Consider the following 27,642-nt stretch of genomic DNA (forward strand, 5'->3'; position numbering starts at 1 on the left):
TCCTTCATATTGTAGCTAGAAAATAGTGTTGAATTTTTCAAAATTAGCTGTGTAGGCAAGTTGCACCATCCTATATAATAAAGAGCTAATATGCTAATTAGACCAGATGGTGGAATGACCTTCTGGAACGAACTTCTGGAACAACCTTCTGGAATGACCAATGGGTGTGGCCATGAGGCAGCTGGGGCTGTGAGGGCCAAGCCCCTTGCATGAATTTCATGTATTGGGCCTCTAGTCTAATATAAAATTCATTTCAATGTGGTAAAAGGTCATGAATAAGGATTGGTACAAAAAGTGGTGTTGGACACAATACAATATAAGCATGATGTATTTTAGAATTGCACACCTGAAACCTATATACTTTGTTAACCAATGTCACCCTAGTACAATCAATAAAAATGTATTCACCAATTTTGAAAAAAGAGTGGGTTTTGGTATTACAGGGTTGAGCACCACTGGATACAATTAAACTGTGTATTGTGCTTAAGGAGCTTCTGGAAGTTTTTTATAACCTGTTGAGAAATCTATAGAATTACACTTACAGGCATCGCCTAATGAGTTGAAGGTTCCTGAGCAGAGAAAGGCCACATGCAATAATCATTATCAGTGGACAGCTCCCCTACTAAAAAGCCCTTTCATCAAAATAATGACATTTCAAAGGTTAAGACTGTTTTTTGTTCCACTGACATTTATTTGCACACGGTACTCCTTTTGGTTTCAAGGTCATTTTCTATATCAAAATGTACAAGGTCATAGCTAGTGATGCTCATCCATTCACCAGGTCTGGGTGCCACGCCCTGAGCTAGGCACTGCTGACCGGTCAGGCTGGACCCCTTCCCACAGAGCTCTCGGGCTGATGGGCACAGCGGGCATCGAACGCATACCTCTTATCAGAGAGATGAATGCTATTCTGAGGGTGTGCACGGTGTGATGGAAGGGGAAACAGGTGCTGGCCACACTGAGAAGTGAATAAAACCTCCCTGAAGAACTGACACCTACCCTGAGAGCAGGAAGAGGATGCGGACGGTTGGAAGCACCGTCAACATCACATGGGAAAGTCTGGAAGTGACAGGCTGTGACGTGTTCAGTGCACACGCCCAGGCCTTTCAATTTCCCCTGTGGAAACAGATTTCTCCCCAAATACTATCCTCAAGGACCTTACTTCGGGAAAGAGTGCTAACTGTGACAAACTTTTAAATGTTTGGTCAATATGAGCTTTCCACAAAATCTGATCAATGGGCTTGTTTTCTGTTGTTTCCCTAATCATAAGAGAGAATTTGAATTTAAGACACTTTAAAGGAAGCTTATTAAAACTAAAGGCCTGTGATAATTAAAAAAAAATAGAAGCCCGGCTGGCATGGTTCAATGGTTGAGCGTCGACCTATGAACCAGGAGGTCATGGTTTGACTTCCGGTCGGGGCACATGCCCAGGTTGTGGCAGGCTTGATTCCCGGTGTGCTGGAGGCAGCCGATCAATGATTCTTGTCATTGATGTTTTTATCTCTCTTTCTCCCTCTCCCTTCCTCACTGAAAGAAAAAAAAGTAGAAAAGATGGAAAGCATTTCCTAGGCAGAGGGTGATCATAGCAGCCCTCCGCTCCCCGGGAGAGGCTCCCAGAAGCAGGTGGCACCTGGCTGTATGGCCATCTGGACAGGCCCTCTTCCTTCTCTCCCATGAAGAAGAGGTTGAAGCATCTCCAAAGGGTAGGCGGGAGAGAAATAAACCTAACAGAAATGCAGAATCAAAGGGCTGAGGATAATTAAAAATTTTAAAAGCGGAGTGAAGCAAGAAGCAAAGAGAAAAAAGAAAGCCAAAGAGAAAGTTGTAATAACCCTGAGAGAACACCACATGGCACTTATATGTCATGCGTTTCATTTTAAATGTTGCTATTTGCTTTCTTGTTAGCTTTGCTGCCAACTCTGTTACGGTGCTCAGTAAAATTCATTTAAAAAAATCACACAGAAGCGTTCTGTACTCTATCCTTAAAATCAAACATAGATTCCTTTCCTTTTTTTAACTGCATGATAATATATCTATCTATCTCTATCTCTATCTCTATCTCTATCTCTATCTCTATCTCTATCTCTATCTCTATCTATATCTATATCTATATTTATATATACTTATAATTAACTCTTCAAACTAAACTGCAAAGCAGTGTTAAATTGGAAGAGAAAGTCCTGATAACCAATAGGGGATGTCCAATGCATTGGCTTGTACCAACTTGGCAGTAAAAGGGAACCTGGGGGGAGGTGGGTAGGTAGACAGACAATATTAATAATAATAACTTAACATGAGCCCTTTCAGCCATTCCCCAGGCTCCAGTAGAAAGAGTGTTAATGTTTACAATAAAATTGACTTCTAACAAGGAGTGGAAAAAGCTAACTTAGGGGACATTGCTCCATCTAGCTGGGCGTTTTCTTTCGGGAAGAATGCCTAGGAACACTGAGGCTTTATAAAAATACTAGAGGCCCGGTGCATGAAATTCGTGCATGGTGAGGGGAGGGTCCCCTCAGCCCAGCCTGCACCCTCTCCAGTCTGGGGCCTCTTGGGGGATGTCCAACTGCCAGTTTAGGCCCGATCCTGGGGACTGGGCCTAAACCTGTGGTCGGACATCCCTCTCACAATCCGGGACCGCTGGCTCCTAACTGCTCACCTGCCTGCCTGCCTGATCGCCCCTAACTGTCCCCCCTGTTGGCCTGGTTGCCCCCAACTGCCCCCGCCCCCCACTGGCCTGGTCACCCCATGCAGCCTGCTGTTCAGTCGTTTGGTTGTCCCTCACTAACCCCCCTGCCGGCCTTGTCACCCCACGCAGCCTGCTGGTTGTTACTGTTACTGTGATGGTGTCCCGGACAATTTGCATATTCCTCTATTATTAGTATAGATGAACTGGCCCGTGTGTTCAAGATCTAGTAAGAGCACCCACAGGCTGAAAGGCAACCCCCAAGCAGCTAAAATAAATTCCTTCTCATTCTTTTATCTTCCTTTTACTAGAATCTATGTATGTAGTGGAATATCATGGACACATCTGCGTAAACAGTTGTAGCCCATTAAGTGCAGCTGAGAAAGCAAGTACAACCTCCTCTCTTGCACAGACAGACTGGCAGGGGTACACTCAGACCTTCTGTAGTCTTCTTGAGTCATGACCAATGCAACTTCTCCTCCAGGGGCAATGACTGGTGATGGGAGTTGAGTCCCAGCCCCAAGCCCTTCCACCCAACAGGCAGGACTGAGAGCAGCATCAGCAAACATCTCTTCTTCACTTGGGCTTGTCAGGGGTGCTGCCTGGCCTGCACACCCTGGGTATGTGAGAAGGAATCTAGTCCATCTCTCTCTCATCCCCAATGAATTCACAATCAATGAAGTATTTACTGAACACTTCCAAAGTGCTTAGCGCTGAGCAGAGGTACAGGGAAAGAAAGACATAGTAGCCCTTAGTTTCAAGCCTGTCATGCTTTACTTAACGAGAACAACTCATTAGCAACATAAGACAGGTGCATCACCGAAGATGCACACCATGTCAAATACACAAGCTAGAATCCACAGTCCCTCCTCTGAGCTTCCACAGCTGACAGGTGCCTGTCATAGCCATGTTCACCACTTATTGAGAGCTGACAGCATGCCAGGCATTGCTCACAAGCCTCAGCTAAGTGCCGAAAGAGGTAGCTACGGATTGGATCCCCATTTTTCAAACGAGGAAACTGAGGCACAGCCTAAGGTCACATGACTTAGGCACTGAGGCAGTGTGACCTCAGAGGCTGCCTACCCCAGCCATTGGTCTTTTTTAAAATTTAATCCTCACCCGAGGATATTTTCTCATTGATTTTTAGAGAGAGTGGAAGAGAGAGGGAAAGACAGGGAGAAATATCCATGTCAGAGAAACACATTGATTAGTTGCCTCCTGCATGAGCAGAACCCTGACCAGGGAGGAGCCTGCAACCAAGGTACCTGCCCTTAACTGGAATCGAACCTGGGACCCTTTGGTCTGCAGGCCGACGCTCCATCCACTGAGCCAAACCGGCCAGGGCGACATTGGTCTCTATGCATGCCTGTTTCCTTCTCAGGTGAGAGGACTGTCTCTTGTTTACTGCCCCATATCCCAGTGCTGCCATTGTAGAAGGCGCTATTTGGTAATTGCTCATTAAACTGAACTGGGAAGGGGATGAAGGAAAAGCTGTGAGAGGAGTCGGAGAGGGAATCATTACAGGGTGAATAAAGGGATTTCAGAGCAGCGGCAAGGCAAGGGGGAACCTAGATGTCACCAGCACGCAGAGGCCCAAGGTGGCCTGGCATCCGGCCACCTCCCTCCCAGTAGCTCTGCTGCAGTGCCAGAGCTGGAGCAGGCTGGGCATAAGCAGGGGGCATGGCTGGAGGTGAGGACAGGAAGGGGGCAGGTGCCAGAGGGAGGCGCAGCATGGGGCCCTGCCTCTCGCCTTTGCCCCCAATGTAACAGAATGGCAGCTATCGGAGCAGCTAAAACATAAGGGACAATCAACTAGCAAGTTAGCCAGTGCTGCCTTTGTGGCCCATAGAAGCTGAAGAAGAAAAAAGAAACAGAGAAGAACAAGTTAAACACAGACATACCATATGATCCGGTAATTCCACTTCTAGGTTTGTCCCAAAGAACCGAAAGCAAGGACCCGGACAGACTTTTCACACCCGTGGTGCTCATAGCAGCATTATTCCCAGGAGCCAAAAGGTGAAGCAAGCCAAGTGTCCATCAACAGATAAATGGAGAAACGGAATGCGGTTCATACATACAATGGAATATCATTCAGCCTTAAAAAGGAAGGAAGTCCTGATGTGCTGCAATGTGCATGAATCCTTAAGGACATTATGTTGAGTGAAGCAAGCCAGACACAGAAGGAAAAACACTATGAGAAGTATCTGGAGCAGTCCCATAAGTAGAACAGCGGTGACTGGGGCTGAGGGCATGGGGAGAATGAGTTATCATTAATGGGTGCAGACTTTCAGTTTGGGAAGATAAAAAAATTCTGGAGATGGGTGGTGAGGATGTTTGCATGACAAGATGAATGGACTTAATGCCACTGAACTGTATATTTTTAAACAGCTAATATGGTAAATACACAAGCCATGTCAAATACACAAGCTAGAATTTTATGTAATGCATATTTCACCACAATAAAAACTTAAGGATAAAGAAAAAGCGGAAGCAGGCTTTATAGCACCCCAGTAACTCCTGGGGTTACCTTAATTGAGAACCTCTCTGAAACTATGTGACTATGGCCAGGACAAAAATGTGAATTCCATGGGGGAAAAGACCCCCCAAAACAACATGGGAACAGTGCTGATGGGAAAAGCCAGCGTTGCTCTATCCCTTTGTACCCAACTTTTTCTGAGGATAGGAATCCTTTTTGAACATAAAAAAAAATTTTTCTTCAATCCCCACAGAACAATGGAACCTTTGGTACCCACTGATTGTGAAAACATATCAAGAAGAAAGATACTATCACCTTTTAAAATGAACTTAAGGGATGACAACCCCACTCTATACATTTAGAAAAGGGAAACACATGTATGAAGGAGACATAGTCTTTTTTTTTTCTTTTTTTTTAAATTAAATCTTTATTGTTCAGATTATTACATTTGTTCCTCTTTTTTCCCCCCCCATAACTCCCCTCCTCCCAGTTCCCGCCCCACCCTCCGCCCTCACTCCCCACCCACTGTCCTCATCCATAGGTGCACGATTTTTGTCCAGTCTCTTCCCGCATCTCCCACACCCCTTTCCCCCCCAAGAATAGTCAGTCCATTCCCTTTCTATGTCCCTGATTCTATTATAATCACCAGTTCATTCTGTTCATCAGATTATTTATTCACTTGATTCTTAGATTCACTTGTTGATAGATGCATATTTGTTGTTCATAATTTGTATCTTTACCTTTTTCTTCCTCTTCCTCTTCTTAAAGGATACCTTTCAGCATTTCATATAATGCTGGTTTGGTGGTGATGAACTCCTTTAGCTTTTCCTTATCTGTGAAGCTCTTTATCTGACCTTCAATTCTGAATGATAGCTTTGCTGGATAAAGTAATCTTGGTTGCAGGTTCTTGCTATTCATCTCTTTGAATATTTCTTGCCACTCCCTTCTGGCCTGCAACGTTTCTGTTGAGAAATCAGCTGACAGTCGTATGGGTATTCCCTTGTAGGTAACTGAGTGTCTTTCTCTTGCTGCTTGTAAGATTCTCTCTTTGTCTTTTGCTCTTGGCATTTTAATTATGATGTGTCTTGGTGTGGTCCTCTTTGGATTCCTTTTGTTTGGGGTTCTCCGCCCTTCTTGGACCTGTAAGTCCATTTCTTTCACCAGGTGGGGGAAGTTTTCTGTCATGATTTCTTCAAATAGGTTTTCAATATCTTGCTCTCTCTCATCTTCTGGCACCCCTATAATTCTGATGTTGGTACGCTTGAAGCTGTCCCAGAGGCTCCTTACACTATCCTCGCATTTTTGGATTCTTTTTTCATTTTGCTTTTCCGGTTGGGTGTTTTTTGCTTCCTCGCATTTCAAATCATTGACTTGATTCTTGCGCTCCTCTGGTCTGCTGTCGGGAGTCTGTAAATTATTCTTTATTTCAGTCAGTGTATGCTTAATTTCTAGTTGGTTCCCCAATATACGATCGAGGGTCTCATTAGTTTTCTTGTAGATCTCATTAAGTTTATCGGCGGCTTCTAAACAGTTCTTGAGAGACCTTAAAAGTGTGGTTCTGAACTCTATATCTTCCATTGACAATTTTGTCCTGTTTCTTTGTCTCCGCATTTTGTTATGCTTTCTTGGTGCACCCCCTAGTGGACTTTGTTCGCAGTCTTATAATTAAATCTTGATTGTTGTAGCTAATTCCAGGGAGGGTTTGACCTCCAGGCCAAGTGGCTATGAGAATCAGCTGTGTCAGCAGTGAGAGAACTTCTGTCCTCTGGGGAGGTGCTAATCTAGCCTTTGCCTGAGGCTATCCGGCAAATGCCTCTGTGCAGGGCTTGGGCGGGGCGGGTCGCACAGGATCAACAGGGTGGGCCGGAGAGAGCAGTAATGGCGGCTCTCCGTCCTGTCCCCAGGGGCTCTGCCTCTCTGAGTCCCAGCACTCGCTGCAAATCTCGGAGAGAAAGCTGCACTCGCTCTGACCGAAGCCAGACAGTCCCGCTTCTCCCGTTTGAGTCTGGGTCCCTAAAGACTCGCCCGGATCTGGAGCTCAGAGTCTGCGACTCCCTCCGGATTGAAAACGCCAACCGCGCCCTCCGCCGACAGCCCGCTCCCCGCACTCCGCACCTCAGAATTTGACTTCAGCACTGCGCCTCCTCTGAGTGTCCGTATGCGTTTCTCTTTCCTCCTAGTTGTAGGACTTCCACTCAGCCAGCGTTCCTGTGGTTCTGGGTGATGTCCCTTCCGTTTTTTGGTTTCACTTTTGAAGTAGTTGTTCAAAGCAGCAAACTCCGGCGTTAACCTATGCCGCCATCTTGGTTCTCCGGAGACATAGTCTTTATTCTCTCTACCAGCAATGCTAGATGCACGAAAGGATTCTCGGGTCCTTTAAAACAGCACTTCAGGCCCCTGGGGACCCACCGCCCACAGGGGGAGAACCACAGCTCTATACTAACGAGAGGCTAAAACTCAGCAATAAACTCCAAGACACAGTTCAAAACCATTAGGTCAAAAATGCTGTGATACATAAATGCAGCTCTTCTCAGAAAATAAAAAGCAAAGCATTTCCCCCCAGAATCACAGAGTGTATTTCTCCTACGTAGGCTGGATCCATGCCAGCAGGCAGCCCTCCCTTATACAAAGCCACCAGAGCCTGCTCAGCAGTGTGACCAGGCTGTGCCTGGCAGGTTGGCACCTCCCAAGGGAGCTGCCTCTTTGGGGTAAAGGGCCCCAAACACTGGCTCGCCTCCCAGTAATGATGTATTCTAATCATTTTCCCTTCCCTAAAGCGAAAAGTTCTAAAGCTACTTTTTATTGACTCCCGACACACCAGTCATTTAGAAACGTGCCACCTAGTGTAAGCCCGTGAGTCGTATACCAGCTCCGTGATGGGCAGACGCAGCTCAACAAAGGCATCTCTCAATTTTTAGGAACCTCAGTTTCTGGAAGCTACACTAGAATGGTTTATTACTTGCTTGGCTGACACAAGTAGATGGGGTTAGATATAAGAGAAAAACCCACTGTTGTTTTTCATTGATAAATGTAATTTTTTAAAAGTAGAATTCTCTAAGAGGGCAAAGGATATTATTCTACTAGTAGCCCTGTGCACGAATCCATGCGCCAGTAGCTCGTTGCCACCCCCCTGTAGCTCTCTGCCCACTGCTCCACCCTCCTGTAGCTCCTCCTGCCCCCCCCCCCCCCCCCTTATAGCTTGCTGCCCTGCCCCCTCCTGTAGCTCTCCACTGCCGGCTTGTAGCTCGCTGCCCCACCACCTGCTGATCTGTGATCCGGCTGTTACGTGGTCAGTCGTTACCCATCAAGGTGTAATGACCATTTGCATATTTCATCTTTATTATATAGCAGTGATGGCGAACCTATGACACACGTGTCAGAGGTGACACGCGAACTCATTTTTCTGGTTGACTTTTCTTTGTTAAATGGCATTTAAAGATATAAAATAAATATCAAAAATATAAGTCTTTGTTTTACGATGGTTGCAAATATCAAAAAATTTCTATATGTGACACGGCACCAGAGTTAAGTTAGGGTTTTTCAAAATGCTGACACGCCGAGCTCAAAAGGTTCGCCATCACTGTTATATAGGATGACGTCAGCGTGCCTTGCCAAGGACCCACACTAGCCTGTGAAATGGGGTGAGGGGTGACTACGGGAAATTGTCCACCTAGTAAGCTGACTCTGGGATACTAGTAGAAATGAGTGCTCATAACATTCTTGCATAAAAGTTTTAACCCAAAAGTACCTGGAAGTTTAGAAACAGGTTACCATGTGGTGGATCGAGAGCATGTGGTGGCTCCCAAATGCAAAGATATAAGCTGCTTCAATTAATCAAATCTGTGGAATCATTTCTTCAATGGGCACAACCTTGGAGAGAACGAACCCAGAAATATTCCAGAGACTTTCCTCTATGGGGTGACAGCTTCGGAGGAGCTTCTCTACCACGTTCCTTGAGTTTAGGACTGAGTTAAACACCCAGTGGGAATTAAAACCTTGGCGTTGACTCCCTCAAATCCAGGTTCTCCAAACCACTGAAGCAAAGCGTGGAGGCAATCGGTGGGGCCCAGAAATAGAAGTGGGGTGTTGAGGGCACGACCAGCTGCCTGGGCTGCCCAAGGGCTTGGCTGTGAGCTGTGTTTCCTCTTATTGTCAACAATGAGTGGGTTGTACAAAGTGTACAGAGAGTAGAGAATATCATCAACTTCTCTCTCAGAGGTAGGTCAAAACAAGTCAGCTATCTGGATAGCACCAGCCACTTTTAGAAGCCCACCTTCACATCAGTCACATCGTGGACATAAGCAAGGAGGCATTAAATCCTGGCTGTGGTGGCTGAGTGTTGACCTATGAACCAGGAGGTCACAGTTCGATTCCTGGTCAGGGCATATTCCTGAGATGCAGGCGACAGCCGATCAATGATTCTCTCTCATCATTGATGTTTCTATTTCTCCCTCCCTCTCCCTTCCTCTTTGAAATCAATACAGATCTATTAAAAAAGTAAAAAATAAATCAAAATAAAACTAAATCCTAGATTGATCTCCAGGAGTAGAGAACAGTGAGCAAGAGATGTTTGCTAAGAGCGACCCCGTACCGGGGAGACAGAACAGGTGCGCAGGAAAGAATCAGAGGCTATGGTCCAATTCAAAGTATCGCCGGGTGACATGAAGTTGGAAAACCCTTCGAGAGCAGACACAGGGCCAACATGAACTTGTTCTCACTTTGATCTGTTTCACGAAGACTTCCCTGAATCACCAGATGCTACCCCTGCTTTACAAGAGAAAGAAGGAAGGAAGGAGGTTGGAAAGACTCAGTCTGGCTTGAAAATCCTTGCTTTGTCCCTTATGGCCTGGGTGACCTTGGACAGGTCACCAAACCAATGTGCACCTTCTGGTCTCATACAAGGAAGAGGGTGACACGGCCTTTCTGAGAGGGTTGCTGCACAGCTTCCTCCCGGCAAAGCCCACCACCAGCGTCTGGCATAGACTAAAACCCTGCAGCAGATTTGCATCTTATCTCTAGACTTTGAGACGGAGGTGCCATAGTATTCAGTCTGACCTCAGTCCACTCCTCTTGGACAAATGACAAATCCGAGTCTCCCTGCAAAATTCCTGACATGCAGAGGTTTACGAGTGACTCCCCAGAAGTTCCACCCCCTTTCTGGGGCACTCCGGGCCCACCACCTGGCTTCCCCCCACACTTGTTTAGGCACAACCCTGATGTGCATAACTCATTCCTCAATGAACACTTCCACGCCTATTAGGACTGGAACATTGTACCCACAGAGCTGAAAAGAACACCCCGTTTCCAAAACAAGGCTTTTGATCTTCCTGAAAAACTAATCTTTTAAAGTGAACCCCACTGCTGCTGGGAGCTAGCTCAAGACTCCTTGTGAGAAACAGAAGCCTCCTGCAAATGTGTCCTTCAAATCTCTCCTCCACTCATGCCAGGCCCATGGCAGAGGCCTCCAGGAGTCCTTGGCTTCCACGGCCAGCCCCTTCCTGCAATCCAAAGTGATGGACGAGCCCACTAATTGAGCATCATTAGCAGATTGAGATCGTAGTCACCGGGTCTTAAGCACTTGGCAGGCTCCGAAGTCCCCAGGGAATCGTGGCACCAATAAACCCAGCATAATGTGTGATTATGTGTCAGCTACACCCAGGCTCCTTTGACTCCAGAGGCAAATGAACATTTCTGAGGTGTCCTTGGGGGAAAAGGCCAAGGAAGGAAAAGGAAAAGCGTGTCCCTTCGTTACAGAGGTACCATCAGAAAGCCCGCTGACCCGCCAGAGAAAAAGCGGCAGCTGCTTCCCACCAGAGGCCAAAGTCCAGCTCAGAGCAAGACAACGGGATCCAGTCCAACATCAAACCAGTTTTCCTGCAGCATCCTCTCAAGTGACAGTTGGCCTGGCCCCGCAAAGGAGCCAGCCCACAGCAGGGGACACAGAAGCTGCCCGCTCCCCAAATCTGCTTTGGGACCCAAGATCAAGCCTGCGTCATCCGAAACCATCATCCTTCACCGCCAACCGCCCAGATTGCACTTGGAAACCTAGGAGGAAGGACTTTTACTGTGTACTATGTAAATACTTAAAAATCATCTCCACGAATTTGAACGGTGGTATATTCACAACACCTAAACTGCACACTGGATCCATGGTGTGGCTCCTACCTCTGACAGTAAAGATTAGTGGCCCACCTGGACGAGGAGGCAGGATTACTGGTCCGGGTCCAGGCTGTGCCACCAACTCACTGAGTCGCTTCAGGCAAGTCACTGAACAAACCGCAGGTTCCAGTCCTCGGGTGTGAAATGAGTCTCACGGGAGTCGTGTTCCCCAAAGAGTCATCGACAGGCCTTCTGTTCTAAATGCTAGGGATGGTTGTCCCAAGACAGTGTGCCCAGGCATAGTCCCAGGGAATGGGCACAGGAGATTACTAGTGCTCACCAGTTTCCCACCTCCGCCCCCTCCTGGAGATCAAACAAAACATTTCAGGCCCCTTTGTGGTTGGGTGGGTCCATGTGACTAGTTCAGGCCAAAGGGCTGTGACTGGAGGCCAAAGCCCTTAAGAGCCAGGGTGCAATGCCTAGCTGCTCCCCCCACCTCCCCTCCCCCCCGCCAAACCCATTAAAGCCTGGAGAGCTGCCTGGGCTGCAGCAGACCCTGGCAGAGGGTTACTTGTTACCATAGCATAATCCAGTCTCCCCTAAGTGACTCAAGGACCCCAAAGGTCACCTGATTTACGACAAATGGAGGGAGAACAGCTTCCCAGTAAGTGGCCGGTGTGGCTAGCGGCTGTCATTTGTTTCCCCCAACTTCTTCGCCGACAGAATTCAAATTTAGCTCATCACAGGGATGTGGTCAGCCCCAGAGCTGTGACATAACAAATCAAATGGGTGTTGCTTTTTTAAGCCTCTGCATTGCTGATCATTTGTTGTACAGCAATAGAAATACAATGCAGCAGGGTGAGATAGTGAAAAGTCCCTCCTCATCAAAGCTAAAGCTACATCCTCTGATGAGCTTATCAGCAATAAAGCCAATCTCCATATATTTATTTCTATGTTTATTTCTCAATTAGTTCTGAGCTTCAGATGACTTTTTAGGTGTTTTCTTTTATTCACTCCATGCTAACCCCAAGCACTTTGTTACTCTGTAGCCAGAAGCATTCCTACATAATACAGGCACCCTCAGCAACTCTTTAAAATGAGGCTCAGATGTGGTAGAAGGACCCAAATTCTGCCACTTCAGAATATAGACAGCTGGAAGACTGACTTTATATTTTATCTTTACTCCACAAAAAAATCCTCTCTACCCCCAAAAAACTACAACCGATGAAGGGAAAGGCTTAACAGTCACTGAGCAGGCGAGAAAACAATGAATCTTCTCCATGGGAGCCAGAAATTCCAACCCCAAGTTTTGTTGTTTTCAGTTCTCAAATAATCACCTAAGAGTAACTGGCCTTTTAAATGTAGTTTAAATGAATGGCAAGGAGCTGGGAGATTTTCTAGCAAGGCCGCATGCAGCAAGCCGAATTGCTGTTTGCATCTCCAGGAAGTATGCTTCTCCGGCTCCTGGATCTCATCATACCTGACAACAGCGCCCTCCACTGGGCTGCAAATGCCTACCTTGTATGCTGCTAATTCCATAATACACCACCCTCAGCTTCCTGGAACTGAGTGGGCATCAGCATAAAATCGAAATGTGAGCCCTGACCGGTCTGGCTCAGTGGATAGAGCGTCGGCCTGCGGACTGAAGGGTCCCAGGTTCAATTCCGGTCAAGGGCATGTACCTTGGTTGCGGGCACATCCCCATTAGGGGTTGTGCAGGAGGTAGCTGATCGATGTTTCTCTCTCATTGCTGTTTCTAATTCTCTATCCCTCTCCCTTCTTCTTGCAAAAAATCATAAAATATAGTTAAAAAACAATCAAACAAAAAAACGAAATGTGAGATTTTTGAGGCTGTCCCAGTGCCCGTTGAACTGAGCATTGAGAGGCAGCTTTCAGGGGAAGGAGAGCAGTCCTCTCCTTGAAGTTCAAAATACATTAGGGGAAACGAAGTCCCCAAATTTGGTAGCAGGTGTCATCAAATGAGTGCAACCTCTTTCCTTGATTAGAGTACAGTCCCTCATTTTTTTTTATAAAAAAGAATTTCAAAAGCTTGTAGTCTAATCAGTTTTTTTTTTTTTTTTACAAATAAAGACACCACTTAAATATAAAAATGCCGGATTTTGAATCCTGTTCTTCTGAATCTTTGCTCCGCCAGATTTCTGTTCTCTAGCTGTGAGGGCTAGAAGGGCTCCTCTGAGAACTGTTCTTGGAGGCAGGGTTGCCCTGTCTGGTTCAGGCGGACCTGAACCTCTGAGAAGCAGAGAAACTTGAGCTCTGGCGGTTTCCATGGTGACCACTGAGCCGGGTGCATGCTCTAAAGAGGCTGGCTGACTAGCCAGCACTTAGGGAGCAAAGGTTGTGGGGCATTCCAGGAAAAACCCACATGCCGCTGAGCTGCTCGGATGACATGTGAATGGGCGGCTACCCTGCCAACAAACACTTCATTCAGGAGACAGACACACAGCTCTCTGAAGTCTACGTGTCTGGCCCCATGCCAGGCTCTTTTCCATACATTATTTCATTTAATCATTACCAAACATTATAAAGCAGGTTAGAATTCCATCCCCTTTTGCTAAGGAGTAAACTGAGGCAGCTCACTCTCACTCAGCTTATAAAGGTGGCTCTAAGCCTTATTCATCCACTCTGACAAACTGAAGCTGTTCTAACAAAACTAACATAGGGAATTCCCTGTAGTCTTCTAAAGAAAAGCTGGTCATGATTGTTTGTCTCAGAAGGAAAAACAAGTTCAGATTTAGAGCTAACCACTGATCTATCTTTCCCATCATTGCTAGATTCTGAAAAAGGTCTCAAAGTGTCATCTTAAAATATTAAGTCATGAGAAAAATTCCCTAAAGAAGGTTTGGAACACCTGAACATTAGGTCAATAATGAGAAAAAGAGGAGAAATGACCCTACACCAAAGCAAAGCAGGTGCTCTGTGAAATCATATGAATAGGTGTGAGTTAGAGGGCCTTGGGAACCGCAGTCCAATCACATCTATGTCACATGACTGTCATTGATGCCAGGAATGCCATATTTAGTAAATAAATTTTGCTTGAGTTGAGACTTTTGTTCCTTGTTTAAAGGTAAGTATTCTTAAGAGGAAAAAATAACCCCACTAACACAATAGCAGTCATCAGCACCTTAGTATGAATTAGCACATCAGTGTCCTATTGCTGAGGGAACACAGCCGTGGAAGGAGAAAGAGGGAGGGGCCACGGGGAGACAGATACAAAGCACGAAGCAGTGCCTAGAAAAGACAGGCTCTGGAAGAGATCCCAGAAGCCAGGATCATCCTGAAGACACCGAGCCTGCAAATAAAATGGAAGTTCCCAAACCAAATGGATGAATTTACAGTTCTCTACTTTATTGCAAATACATAAGGGCTCATCTTCCATCTTTAAGAAGAAACGGAGTGTGCTTCATGTCTCCACAAAATCTGTGCTGGCAAATCCATACTTAACCCTCTGCGTTGTGATTCCAGAGAGACCACTCTACAGAAACTAACTACCCAAGAGAAGAGCTTCGGCCAGTGCCTGTGACGACCATCAGCCACACAGGAAATACGGTCGTGACATCAGGCTATTCCCTTAAAAGTGGTAATGATATGACAAGACCCTGATGATCCCTCCTGGATCCCAAAAGGCTGAAGCCCATTGGATCTCAGAGGTCAGGGTTGACATAGAGGCAGTACTCACTCGAAACACCTTCTCCACTCTTGCAATGCTTTTCCCAAAGATGGTTCCAAGTTGGTCTCCAATTCCAGCCAATAAGAAACCAAAGAGTGGAATTCCAAAGATGGCATATAAAATACAAAATATTTTGCCTCCTTCAGTGCTCGGAGCAATATTCCCATACCCTGGTGAGAAATATGAAAAAGAGAGAGAGGGAGAGTGGTGAGGTAGCAGAGAAATTAGAGTACAGGACCAGACTCCACAGACCCTTCCAAACCTTCCTGCATCCCCACCCCCAATTTGATGAACTTTAGGAAGTAGCACTTCATTTTAAAGGCCCGTAAACTTCAGAACACGGTCCCCATTGCCTCCTTTCCTTCCTTCTTGTCAATAGTTTTAAGGAGATCCAGGTTTCCTGGATCTAATGTGTTTAGTTAGGCTACTTTTAGGAAATGTGTGGTCACCCAAAATTGCATTTCTAATGGAAAGTGGTAGTATCCATTTCAGAAACACCAAACACCCTGGACCTGCCTGGTTTCGGGACACCTGCACACCTAAGAAGGGTTCGCCATTGTTGTTTTTAGGTTGGAAATGAGCCCCTCCAGACTGTGGCTGCCTTCAACATTTGCCTTCCCAGGGTCATGGGTGCCCCGCACTAAGGAAGCTATGTGGTCTAGCACACATTCAGAAAGGACCCATGGACCGCACAGCCCTACTCGGGGAAGCCTGAAAACAGTCAAGAGTGGGGGGAAGGACAGTGGCTCTTTTTCTCTCTACTAGGAGCCCCGCATCATCTCTGAGTCCAGCCTATCCTCTCACCCACTTCTTTTATTTTTTAAATATATTTTATTGTTTTTTTACAGAGAGGAAGGGAGAGGGATAGAGAGTAAGAAATATCGATGAGAGAGAAACATGGATCAGCTGCCTCCTGCACACCTCCTATTGGGGTTGTGCCCGCAACCAAGGTACATGCCCTTGACTGGAATCGAACCTGGGACCTTTCAGTCCGCAGGCCGATGCTCTATCTTCTTCCAGTTAGGGCCTCCCACCCACTTCTTGCATCAAGGGATATCAAGTGCTAAATACATGTTAGTTGGTGGAATGGATGTTTACAGATAAAAGAAGCCCTTCATAGCCAGGTCTACCAGTATGTTTGTCAAACAATGCTTTGGAAACACCAACATCTTAAGACTGCAGCAAGTACATATTAGTAAGTAACTGAGGTATAGTGAATAGTGGCCTTACTCTATATGGATGGGACTAAAGACAGTGGTGTTGGAAGAAAATGGCTTATGGCACTAGCACAGTTTGTATAGAAATGAGTCTAAGTCATTTGCTATTCGTTTTCATGTCAATGAGTATCGAGGTAGTCACCTGACAATCCTCCGATATCAGGGCGACTCACGAGAGGTCTGTTTCTAAAGCCATCAGTGGGTGAGTTATTGGGTTCATGGTTAGCAGCATGTTGGGGGTGCAGCACAGTAAAGAATAACCTTGATGATTGGTCCACCAATCCTCCTCTATGCATGTGGCGAGCTCACTGGTGCATTCTGCCCTTGAGCAATGAGTCACCTTGCTATTTGCCTTTGCAACTTTCCACTCGGAATCATTCAAACCTCTTATCACGAAGTATCTAAATCACAGTTGCTGTTTCATCAAGGAGTATTCAGTCAAGCCTCCTAAATCTTGCATTTCTTTGACTCACCACAGTTTTGCCTTAATGGTGAAAAAAAACCACACAACAATAACCAACCCTTGGAACTTATTTCAGGTGCTTTCAGGAACTTGGACACAATCCTTTTTCTCAGCAGCCCCCTCTAGAATAATCCAATTTACATAACATAGCCCTCTTGGAGAGGGAACAAATGTGCCTATACAGTTTCACATTATGCAGGTTTAAGGTTCCCTCTCGGAAACATTCTAGTAACTTCTGGAAACATTCATACTCTTGCTTGGCTGTCTCATCATTGCCTGACTACTCTCAAGGGATCTAGGTTTTCTTTTAGTCTGATAACTCAGAAAAAAATATACTGCAGACACCGGCAAACGAACCTAGGCTTTGAACCTGCTGACTGGGCATCTTCGCAGCCCTGACCAATGCTATACAGCCTTCCTCTTCCTCTCAGAGGGGACCTGCCCCCACCCCTGAGTCAGGGGTCATCCAGGGTCATCAGGAGCATGAGAGAGAGGCTCCAGATTCAATTCATCTCACTCTGCCCAGTTGTCCTTAGACTCACTTAGCCACTGCAAAGCCTGGTGTTGGAGGGGGTCAAGGACAACATGGGGGAAAAATCAATGAAGTGTCATTTACCATAGCAATGCAAAGTAGTATTATCATCCCTGGCTCCTTATTTACTCAGTGTTTCACAGAGAGGAACACTAAAGTAAAATTAAAGCGAAGTTCTTAGGCTAGGGCACTAGTGAAGTGATATTTACGTCTCTAAGCATATTTAAGGGCATCGTGTCATATCAGACACAAAGTAATCGCCATTCCTGAGTGACGCTGTACTTTGTGCATGGGTGTGCGCATGCGCTTTTTTGTCCCCTGCCTCCAGTGAACTATTTGGAGTGACTGCTGCCGTTGGACTGTCAACGCTGTGCCTCTAGGAAAAGCCTAGAACTTCCATTTTGGAACTTTGAGGCAATAGGAGGCCCACATTCCTGGATTCTTGGCTCTAGTCCTACCTGGCCTGTTAGACGGTCCTGCCCAGCCTTCCAGAATGCTTGGGAGAACTATGAAGTGAGGTTTGAGGATTGTACGTAGGCTCTAGAACTAGAGATAAATGTGGATTCTTGTCTGGTTCTTCCGCTTACTAACTCTCGGATGTTGGCAACCTACCTAACCTTTCTGCCTCCTGCTCCGCATTTGAGAAGTGAGGCTCTTTGATAGCACTCACCTTATAGCTACTAAAGGTGAGATGCGTTGCCTGTGAAGATTAAATACGTGTATGTGAAGCTTGACACACAGGAGGCGCTCAGTAAGTATTAGCGATTATCGTCTTGTGGTTTCCAGTAGGAAGAAATCACTTCTGAGCCATATGTCTCCAGGAAAATGAAGCCCCAGGAGAAAACAGATGGCTGGCTCCTACTTTCCCTCCGGAAACTCTGCTGTTCTCCCACAGTGCCAGGACACGGGACAGAATGTACCTCCAGTGGCTGGCTCACTGACCTGGGCGGGCCCATGGCTGGATTTGGGGTGCGGGCATCTCTTGGTACAGCAGGGGGCTGTGAAAGCTGGGAAATGAGAGGGGATACACAGCTACCAGAGAAGCAATCAATGAGGCAGACCTAGCCCGACGATTGGAACTGGATTTAAGTAAAACAAAAGACATCCAAGGAGCTACTCCATCAACTGGCTTCTGGTGACTTTCAAAGGAGATGAGCCCAGTGAGGACCGTTTGCAACATCTGAGAAGGACCAAGGTGGGACTTAGCTCCATTGACCCCCAACTAGGAAACAGTCCCATGAAGAGAGGCCGATGTTTAGGGAGGATGTGTGCCTGAGGAGCACACAGATGAGGCTCCTATGTGCTATTTATGTGCCAAAGTCACACCTTTGCCAACCCACGTGCTATGCAGCCCTGCTGTGTGGTGACAAGTGTGCATTCTAAAACCAGAATGTCTTTGTACTCAGGGCTGCCTTGATGGGTGTGCAACCTGTGCAAACAGAACCCCCATTTCGAGGGGCCCTGTGCTGTGGTTAGTGCTCTGCTGTTGCTGTTTTGACATTCGTACTCATTTCTTCGCAAGGAGACCACATTTTCATTGTGCACCGGGCCCCGCACATTCTGTAGCTGGCCCTGCTGAATGAAGCTACTAAACTCCACTGCTTCCTCACCGTGAGATATTGGGCAAGTTACTTAACGTCTCTGAGCCTCAGGCTTCTCATCAGTAAAATGAGGCTAATAAATAGAACCTGCCTCCTGAGGTTAATGAGAGATTGTGAGAAGGCGTGTGGAGCACAGTGCCCGGAACCTGGCCAGTGCTCAGTGAATGCAGGCCACAATGACTGCTATTCCCCAAATCATGGGTTAAACTTCCAATCAGACGCTGGTTAATTAGAAATAGCTGCCAGGTTCCTTGGCAGGCACAACTCTTAAATGAGGCTGCCAGGCAAGTAACACAGTTACTGGCTACCATCTGGAACCTGACCGCGGGCTCTCACTGATGTGGGTGGAGTCCGGTGACTCCATCCAAAAATGCCTCAAAGACTAAACTCCAGTTGCACTAGGGAGCTGTTGGTCAGAATGCCATCACCCGTGGCCCTTCTGTTGGTGCTTGTTTAGGGGGAAGTCTCTGCATACAAGAGTGAGTGTCATGATTAGAAAAGCTAGTTACTGGGTTATCTACCAGCAGAGTCCACATTCAAGGGCAGGTGGGACTTTTTCACATCAGCATCCGTTACTGAGAAAGGGGACAGGTACAGGGCAACCTCAACAAAGACGGAGCTGAGTCCATTCTTCCTCGTGGCGGGGCTCCTAGCTTGGAAAACGCCTAAATGTGTTCCCTTTGGCCATACACTTGTAAATCTTTCTGTATGTCTGAGTACAAGAAAAGCTTTCTAAAAAAAGAAGGCCTTGATCCATTCAGATAAAAGAGACTTCTGATACTGAGTAGTAGTATCAGTAGTATCGCTGCTTTTCAGAAAAGAGTCTATTATTCCTCAGATCTCTCTGCCTACATTCTAAGCAATGAACACGTTTTTGTGTGTCTGAAAGGTACACAACCTCATGCAGCCCGTGAAAGTCTTTCTGGAGAGCAATGTGGTGAGCCTTTAAAAGGCTCATGACCTTTGCCACGGCAATCCCTTGGGGATCTTTCCAAAAAAAACCCAACAACCAACGGTGAAGACCACACTTCATGTACAGCAGTTTTCATGGTGATGCTAAAGGAAGAAACAGCTTCGGCCTCCAACAATATGGGATCACAGTGTGGATGGTAGAAGCCATGGAACCCACCACAGATTGTTTTTCAGAGAAGCTTAGTAATAGGGGGACATGTTTCCTGTATTATGTCGTATATGAACTCAAGCAAGCAGGCTCATGTTGGTGCTTCCCAAACAATGAAAAGATAGCTCCTCAGCTCCAGCGTCCCCCTGCCTGACTCCTACATTGTGAAAAATTTCTCAGGAAAAACTAAGAGGATCAGTGAGTTCTGACTTTCCTTAGAAGCTTTGCTACTATATATGATGAATGATGAAAAACCATTATTTCCTCACCTGATTATTCTACTAATATTGTACTATGGTTCTCTTTAGAATTCTCAAACTGTGTGACTTTATAAATACCCCCCACTTTGGAGTTAAAATTTAGCCAGCTAAATGGTGGCCATCTTACAATACATTAATTTGCAATGTATTGAGAAAGAGGGACAAAATAGCCTTTTTTTTCATTGAATGGAACGAGGACCCAATCTCTAGCACTAACACGGAGCCATGATACTGAAGTAGGCTTATGGTTTGGGTTTTATTGGTGTTTTTGTTTCATGCCTTGTGTTATAGCCGTTTCTTGTTCAACATCCACCTTCCTTCAGATTTGGGGAAAAGTGCCAAGCCTGTGCCTTGGGTATGACACAGTGTCCTGCTTCCCAATATAGAGGCAGCACCTTCCCAAGCAGCCAGGACGCAAGCACGGGAACCCAGAAGCTCATCCAATGGGAGGCTCTGCCTCAGACTTTAAATCTAGAGCAAGTGGCCCACAGGAGGTAGGCGAGGGCAGCAGCAGTGTCCAGCAAGGTCAGGCCCTGGCCATGAAGGTCAGAGGATACTGTCTGGCCCTCCATGATCTCTGACCCAAACATATGTATTCGTTAGTATTTTTCAGTGCTGGGTAATAGAAAACCCGATGCAGGCTGGCTTAGGCAGAAAAGGAAATGCATGGAGCCTGGTAAACAGGAGATTTAGCATTTATTTCGTAACACTTCACAGATAGCTCCATCCAAAGCTCAAAAGATGTGAAAAGAAGCCTGTTTTTCACGCCCCCTTTCTTACTCTGCTTCTTTAGCTGAGTTCCAGGCATAGCAATTCAAGAAAATGACTGGCAGGGGCCTGGGCCTATCTCTTTCCAGATTTACCTCCAGTAAGACAGGAAGTCACTTCCTCCAAAGGTCAAGTAACAGTCCAGGAACTGAGGTTCTTATTGGGCTAATCCCAATGAGTTAAGAGATCTCGTGTCCATCTCTTAGCTAAGGACAGTGGTCACTCAGGTGCAAAGTAATGGATTTCTTAGTCTAGACAAGGTGATTCTTCCCCTGAGACCTAGAGGCCAAGAGAGGGGAAGAGGACCATTGGGGAAATGGTTATCAGGATAAGTAAATGGATGCCAGGCACCAGAAACCAAGGACTACGTGTCATTTGCACAAACTCCAAGATTCTAGAATTAGAATATAAAAAAGGCAGGAAATGTTACATATCAAATATTTCTCATTAGAAACACCATTCCTTTATCACATAAGGTCATACGGGCCAATGAACACAGTTGTTCAAGAAACCAAGCCCCTGATCCTAAGGAGTTGACACAATAAGTACCATAGGACTCCTACCAATGCAGCTGTAGTGTTTTTCCGTGCATCATACAGACCCTGATTTAGCCATTTTATAAAATGGGAAAATTTGAATGTTTTTCCTGCTGGGGCTGTGAGGTTGTGGACTAATCTTGTCTGGAGTGTCTGAAAAGGCTTCTAGCCCCCAGACCCTAGTGCATGATGGCGAACCTATGACATGCCTGTCAGAGGTGACACACGAACTCATTTTTTTGGTTGATTTTTCTTTGTTAAATGGCATTATATATACAAAATAAATATCAAAAATATAAATCTTTGTTTTACTATGGTTGCAAATATCAAAAAATTTCTATATGTGACACGGCACCGGAGTTAAGTTAGGGTTTTTCAAAATGCTGGCACGCCGAGCTCAAAAGGTTCGCCATCACTGCCCTAGTGTAACGCACACCTCTAATATCTGTAATATCTGATCTTAATGGATAAGCAGATTTGCAAGTGTGAATCTACTCTGACATATAATTAGATGAAGAGTCTTTTAAAAAAGAACAATTCTCTTTCATTCCAAATTTTCTTACGGCACATAACTTCCTTGATTGCGCCAATGTAGAAACACCACTGGTCCTAAAGGCTAGGTCTCAAAGCACATACAAAATGTGGTGCCTCTAAAACAACCCTTAGCCTCCTAAATGTACACCAATAAGAAGCTGATCACCAAAGCTGTGCATCCCCCCAAGGGAGGCATACCCTTAGGCACCTACTTAACATGTGGTCATGAAGGACAAGGGGGAGAAGAGCCTCCCTGATGGCATAGCTGGTCTCAGAGAGCAGCAGATGGGAGGCCTCCTTGCAGGTGTTAAGGAAGGAACCCTCCCCTTGCAAGGGCAGAGGGGCCTCCCAATGCCTGCCCTTCGTTTCTATGGATGGGCAGGGCTGTGTGTTTCCTATTCTTTTGAATGAGAATTTTTATTGACTTCACTATTGTAGTCGGGAAGATACCTGTCAAACTCATTTTCAGCAGAGCTGGGAGAGGGATAGCACCTAGCAATTCCACCATGTAGGAAAAGAAAATAAACAGAAGAAATACAGATAATGATAAAAGAGCCCATCAGTTGCAAATCTCACAAAGTGCCAGCAAACATCCAATTATGACGGCAAGGGTGTCACCTTGAACTTCGAAAGAGATATCTTTGCAGTAGGTGTGGATATAGGTTGAAGAGGGATAGCAGCATAAGCCTCCCTCCTCTGAGTCCCCCTCCCACCCTGCAACCCTCCTGCCTTAATCTGGTCCAAAAAACAGATGAGGCAGGACTATTCATAGAAGAACACAGATGGGACTGCCGTCTCTTTGGCAGCAGGAAAGGAGAGTCTTGGGATGTGCTACCTGAACAGCTAGCTACCTGCTTCTTCCTGCTCTCCTCTCCCAGCCCCATTTAACATTCAGCAGGTACAGGAAGATCCAGTTTGTTTGGTGTCAAGTACTTTACAAAAACCTGGCCCAGCATAAATATTAAGCTTCCATTTTTTAAAAAGAATGTGAAAAGAGCAGCAAAACTTACCAAAGAATGGAAGGCATTCAGTAGAAAAATGTCACCCCAACCAGACAAAATTGTAATAAACTATGAAGTCATCGCCTCTAAGCATTTTCACAGAGGAACCACAAAGCAGCAATGCAAGAAATTAGGAAAATAGTAGTGGGATAACTAGTGAAGACGAAATGGGAGCTAATGGAATTCAGGAAAGAAATAGGAAGGAAAAAAAATCCACTAATGATCATGAAATGAAAATAAAATGGGAAGGAACAGATGGCAGAATAGGCACTGTGAAGAACACACAAAAAAGGAATGGAGAGGATAAAATTACCAAAATGAGAACCAAATCGTAAGCGTTAAAAAGGCACGGAGGAAAGTTACAGACATAAAATACAGGCAGAAAAGTGATAATATATGTGTAGCTGGAATCCCCAAAGGACAGAACTAAAACCATACAACAGAGAAAACGTTTGGAGATGACAATCAAGCAAACTTTCCTAAAATCAAAGGAACAAAACCGAGTAGTGTTATCAGATGAAAGATAAAGACATAATCTTTTGCATAGCTGCGCAAAACATCAAGTCACTTACAAAAGGGAAAAATATTGGGCTGACATGAGATTTCTCCACCACAGCATACACATCAGAAGAGAGCGAAACACCTACAGCACCTTGAAAAACATGGGAGTCAAAGAGTTCATTTCCAGCCAAACTGCCATTCAAGGGGAAAGTTATTTTGAACAACACAAGACCCTAGGGAATATGACTCCCGTGAGCCATTCTTAAGGCAACCATTTGAAGCTGAATTACAGCCAATCGGGTGAGGATGAGGAAAACCATGGCAAAAAAGACTCGAGATGAATACTGACGACATTTTACTGAGAACTACAACTAAAATAAACGTATCAGGAGAACAGACCAGAATGTAAATGATATACCCCAATGTTATAGAATGACAGAGTAATAATTGATAGTGGAAGAGGGAAAGGAGGAGGATGCTAAGCTCACCTTATATTATAGCTGAGAGCCAAGAGGTATCATACATCTAAAGAGGAAAAATTAGCTGAAGTATATTTAATAATTTAAAAGTAAACATTAAAAGGATGGTGTACAGAGGGCGATGTCATTGTCCATAATAGGGAAATATTAGATAGTGCTAAAAGATTAGAACACTAAGTTGATATATATTATTATAATTATAAAGTTAATCCCTAAGATAAAAATATAAAACTCCTCCAGTATCAGAGACACGCAAATATTATACAACAAAAATTGCTGCAGGAAAGAAGTAATTATAGATCACCATATGATCAGTTGTGAAGAGCATTTATCTAGTCCAAGAAATGCAAATGTTCACATTTGATCTAATTAAACGACAGTGGGAGGACAGGAGGATGGGAAGAGAGCCGTCTCCAGTGGAGCGGATGAAAGAGAACTAACTCCTCACCTTCCACCACAGGAAGTCAAGACATAATCCCTAAAACCTGAACATTCAGGAAGTGGCTACACGAGTGTGATATTCAGAGTCATGGAGATAAATATCAAAATAACCAAGCAAAAGAGCATAAAGTGGTTGCCCTGGGGAGGTGAAAAACTGCTGTTTTTCATAAACAAACCTTCTAGAACATTTATATGGTTCTTTCATATATAGCTTTAATAAAAAGTACAATTTTTAAAAAGGAATTTGAGCACAGCCGAGCAGTCTGAGTTCAACTGCCTGATTCATATTTGGATTTTTTCACTCTAACCTTGTCATGAGGTTCTTTCAAACTAAAAGCTCTGAGTCTCTCACTGTTGTTGTTTTTTTTAAATATATTTTTATTGATTTCAGAGAGGAAGGGAGAAGGAGAGAGAGAGATAGAGACATTAATGATGAGAGAGAATCATTGATCAGCTGCCTCTTGTATACCCCACACTGGGGATTGAGCCCACAGCCTGGGCATGTGCCCTGCCCTGGAACCAAACCCATGATTTCTGGTGCATAGGTTGACACTCAACCACTGAGCCATGCTGGCCAGGCTGGTTCATTTTTTTAAAATGATTTTGAGAGAGAGAGAGAGAGAGAGAGAGAGAGAGAGAGAGAGAGAGAGATTTGTTTTCCACTTATTCATGCATTCATTGGTTGATTCTTGCATGTGCCCTGACTGGCCAATGAACCGCAACCTTGGCTATCACCACGACACTCTAACCGACTAAACTACCGGCCAGGTGCAGTTCTTCATTCCTCTTTGCCTTTCACCGAAAGCCACGACGACCCCTGCATTCATGTGACAGTATTTCATAAGCCTCCTTGCAGCCTTATGCTGCCATGTGTTCTGTGAGGACGGAAGTTTGACAAGCGCCATCCCTCAGGATGGCCTGCAGAGGAAGCGAGAGTGGCAAGCAAACAGTTACCTATGGTGGTGATGACAGTTCCAGCAAAGAAAAAGGCACTTCCGAGGTCCCAGTGGCTGCTGTTGTTGGAGGAGTTTCCTATCGGACTCACTCCTGCGTTGTCAGCGTCAAGGGCATGCTGCAGAGAGAGTGAGAAAGCGCGAGGCTCGGTTAAAAAAGTTAAAGGAAAAGAATTTTCCTGCTCAACAACCTGCAGTGATCTACAGGGGACTGGTTATGTGAATGAGGGTACAGTCACGAAGAGAAACACTACACACCCACTAATTAAAACGAGAAAATGCGTTGTGAGTGGGGGAAAGTTAGGGTATATAGACTAATGGTGCCATTTGGGTAACATTTGTAGGCACAGGTTTATGCAACCCAGCCCTGGGTTATGCAAATTGCATACAGATTGCTTAGCAAAGACATAGAAGGGTTGTCTGAAAATTGTTACCCAAAGTGGTCATTCCTGAAAGACAGGCTTTCTGCTGCTTTTGACTCTTTTCTGTTTGTTAGAAAGTTTGACATTGAGCTTGTTTCAGGAGCACAGGAGATAAGAGCTTGGGCTACTAGGTCAGACTACCCTCCCTTGCGGAAGCTACTCTAACCTCTCTAAGCCTAACTCTCCTCCTTGGAAAACGGGATGCTAATACCTTCCCCACCCTCTGGTGGGGAGGATTCAATGAAATGGTCCCATGTAATGTACTCAGTTCAGTGCCCGCCACCAAGTCAGGATTTAACTAACAGCCAATGTCATTTCACTGTTCCCCCAACACACAGACACATATTGCTCCTTTTCAAAATAAACAGCAGTCACTCCTTACTGACCTACTGGATTTGGAGACCCATACACCTTAAGTCCTCCAGCCCGGGCAGGACACTCCATGAGACAGACCCTCTCCCTCCTGGACCTTTGCCCACGCCCTCCCTGAGCATGCTCAGACTTCAGGGTCTAATCCGGGTCTGCTTTTCCGGGAGGTTTGTGCAGAATAAAGTGAAAATCTCTCAGCAGCCCTTCTAAGCTGGACCCGGCCAAACCCTTTCAGGCCAGAGGAGAGGGGAGAGCAGGGAGGAAGAGCAAACAGGTGAGCTGGGGCCAGGAAGGGACAGGTGGGAGTTGCAGAGGGAGGTGACAAACATAGAGCAACTTCTAGAGCAGTGATGGAGAACCTATGACACGTGTGTCAGAGATGACACGTGAACTCATTTTTTGGGTTGATTTTTCTTTGTTAAATGGCACTTAAATATATAAAATAAATATCAAAAATATAAGTCTTTGTTTTACTATGGTTGCAAATATCAAAAAATTTCTATATGTGACACAGCACCAGAGTTAAGTTAGGGTTTTTCAAAATGCTGACACACCGCACTCAAAAGGTTCGCCGTGACTGTTCTAGAACAACTAGAGATCCCGGAATAACCCAGGTGGAGCCTACAAGATGCAGTTAAATATATATGTATATTTAATATATTTCTATTTGACAGTATTGCAGATGTTTCCCATTTTCTCCATTTTTGCCCTCCTTCCACCCAACCCCCGCCTCACCCTTGGCCTTCCCCAAGACACAATATTGACATGTGATTATATAGGGTGTCCTAAAAATGTATACACACACTTTGAATAATTATAAAGGCAGTATTTATTAAAATACATTTCATTTTCAAAATTGAGCTAACAGCTATTAAAGTGGGTATACATTTTGGGGGGACACCCTGTATTTATCCTTAAATAATGCCCTTTAAGCTTTGTTAAAACAGACATGGTTGCCACAAGATCAGATCACAAGTGAAAAAGTGAATCACCCTTCTATGTTGCCTTTATGAGCCTGAGATATTTCAAACTCTCTAGACCAGGGATCAGCAACCGTTTTTCATAAAGCACTAGATAATAAATATTTTAGGCTTTTGGGGCACGTATGGTTTCTGTTGCATATTTATCCTTTCCTTTTACAAACGCTTAAATATGCAAAGACCATTCTTAGTTCACATGTTGCACAAAAACAGGCTGTGGGCTGGATCTGGCCTGCCCTTGCACAACTGACTGGATAATGGGAAAAAAATCCCCTTTTGTTAAATGTTTAGTTGATTCTTTCCTTTCTCTAAGAACATGAAATACTATGCTGCCCACTGTCTCTAACATAAACCCTGGCACCCAGAATTTAAAATCCAGTCGCATGGGGTGCATACAGGCTGTCTTTGCCAATGGTTTAAATCGGCCTAATTGACAACAATCATCAGGGGCTCTGCTCTGTTCTGCTGTAGAGAAAAGACAGATGGCGAGTCCTTTCTGCTAGTAAAATATCCATTTTC

General features: G+C 45.2%; 1 protein-coding gene across 3 annotated transcripts in view; it reads right to left on the reverse strand.

Moving 5' to 3' along the window:
* Positions 1 to 27,642, reverse strand: part of KCNK10 (potassium two pore domain channel subfamily K member 10) — a 118,517-nt gene that overhangs the window by 28,812 nt on the left and 62,063 nt on the right. For all 3 annotated transcript variants that reach the window (XM_081090555.1, XM_081090554.1, XM_081090553.1), the window contains exons 3-4: positions 25,354 to 25,471; positions 14,956 to 15,116 (exon numbers count right to left, since the gene is read on the reverse strand). In XM_081090555.1, the coding sequence (XP_080946681.1) occupies positions 14,956 to 15,116; positions 25,354 to 25,471 (279 nt within the window). The remainder of the gene's footprint in view (positions 1 to 14,955; positions 15,117 to 25,353; positions 25,472 to 27,642) is intronic.

The sequence above is a fragment of the Myotis nattereri genome (assembly GCF_964212035.1).
Source record: "Myotis nattereri genome assembly, chromosome: 1".
NCBI lineage: Eukaryota > Metazoa > Chordata > Mammalia > Chiroptera > Vespertilionidae > Myotis > Myotis nattereri.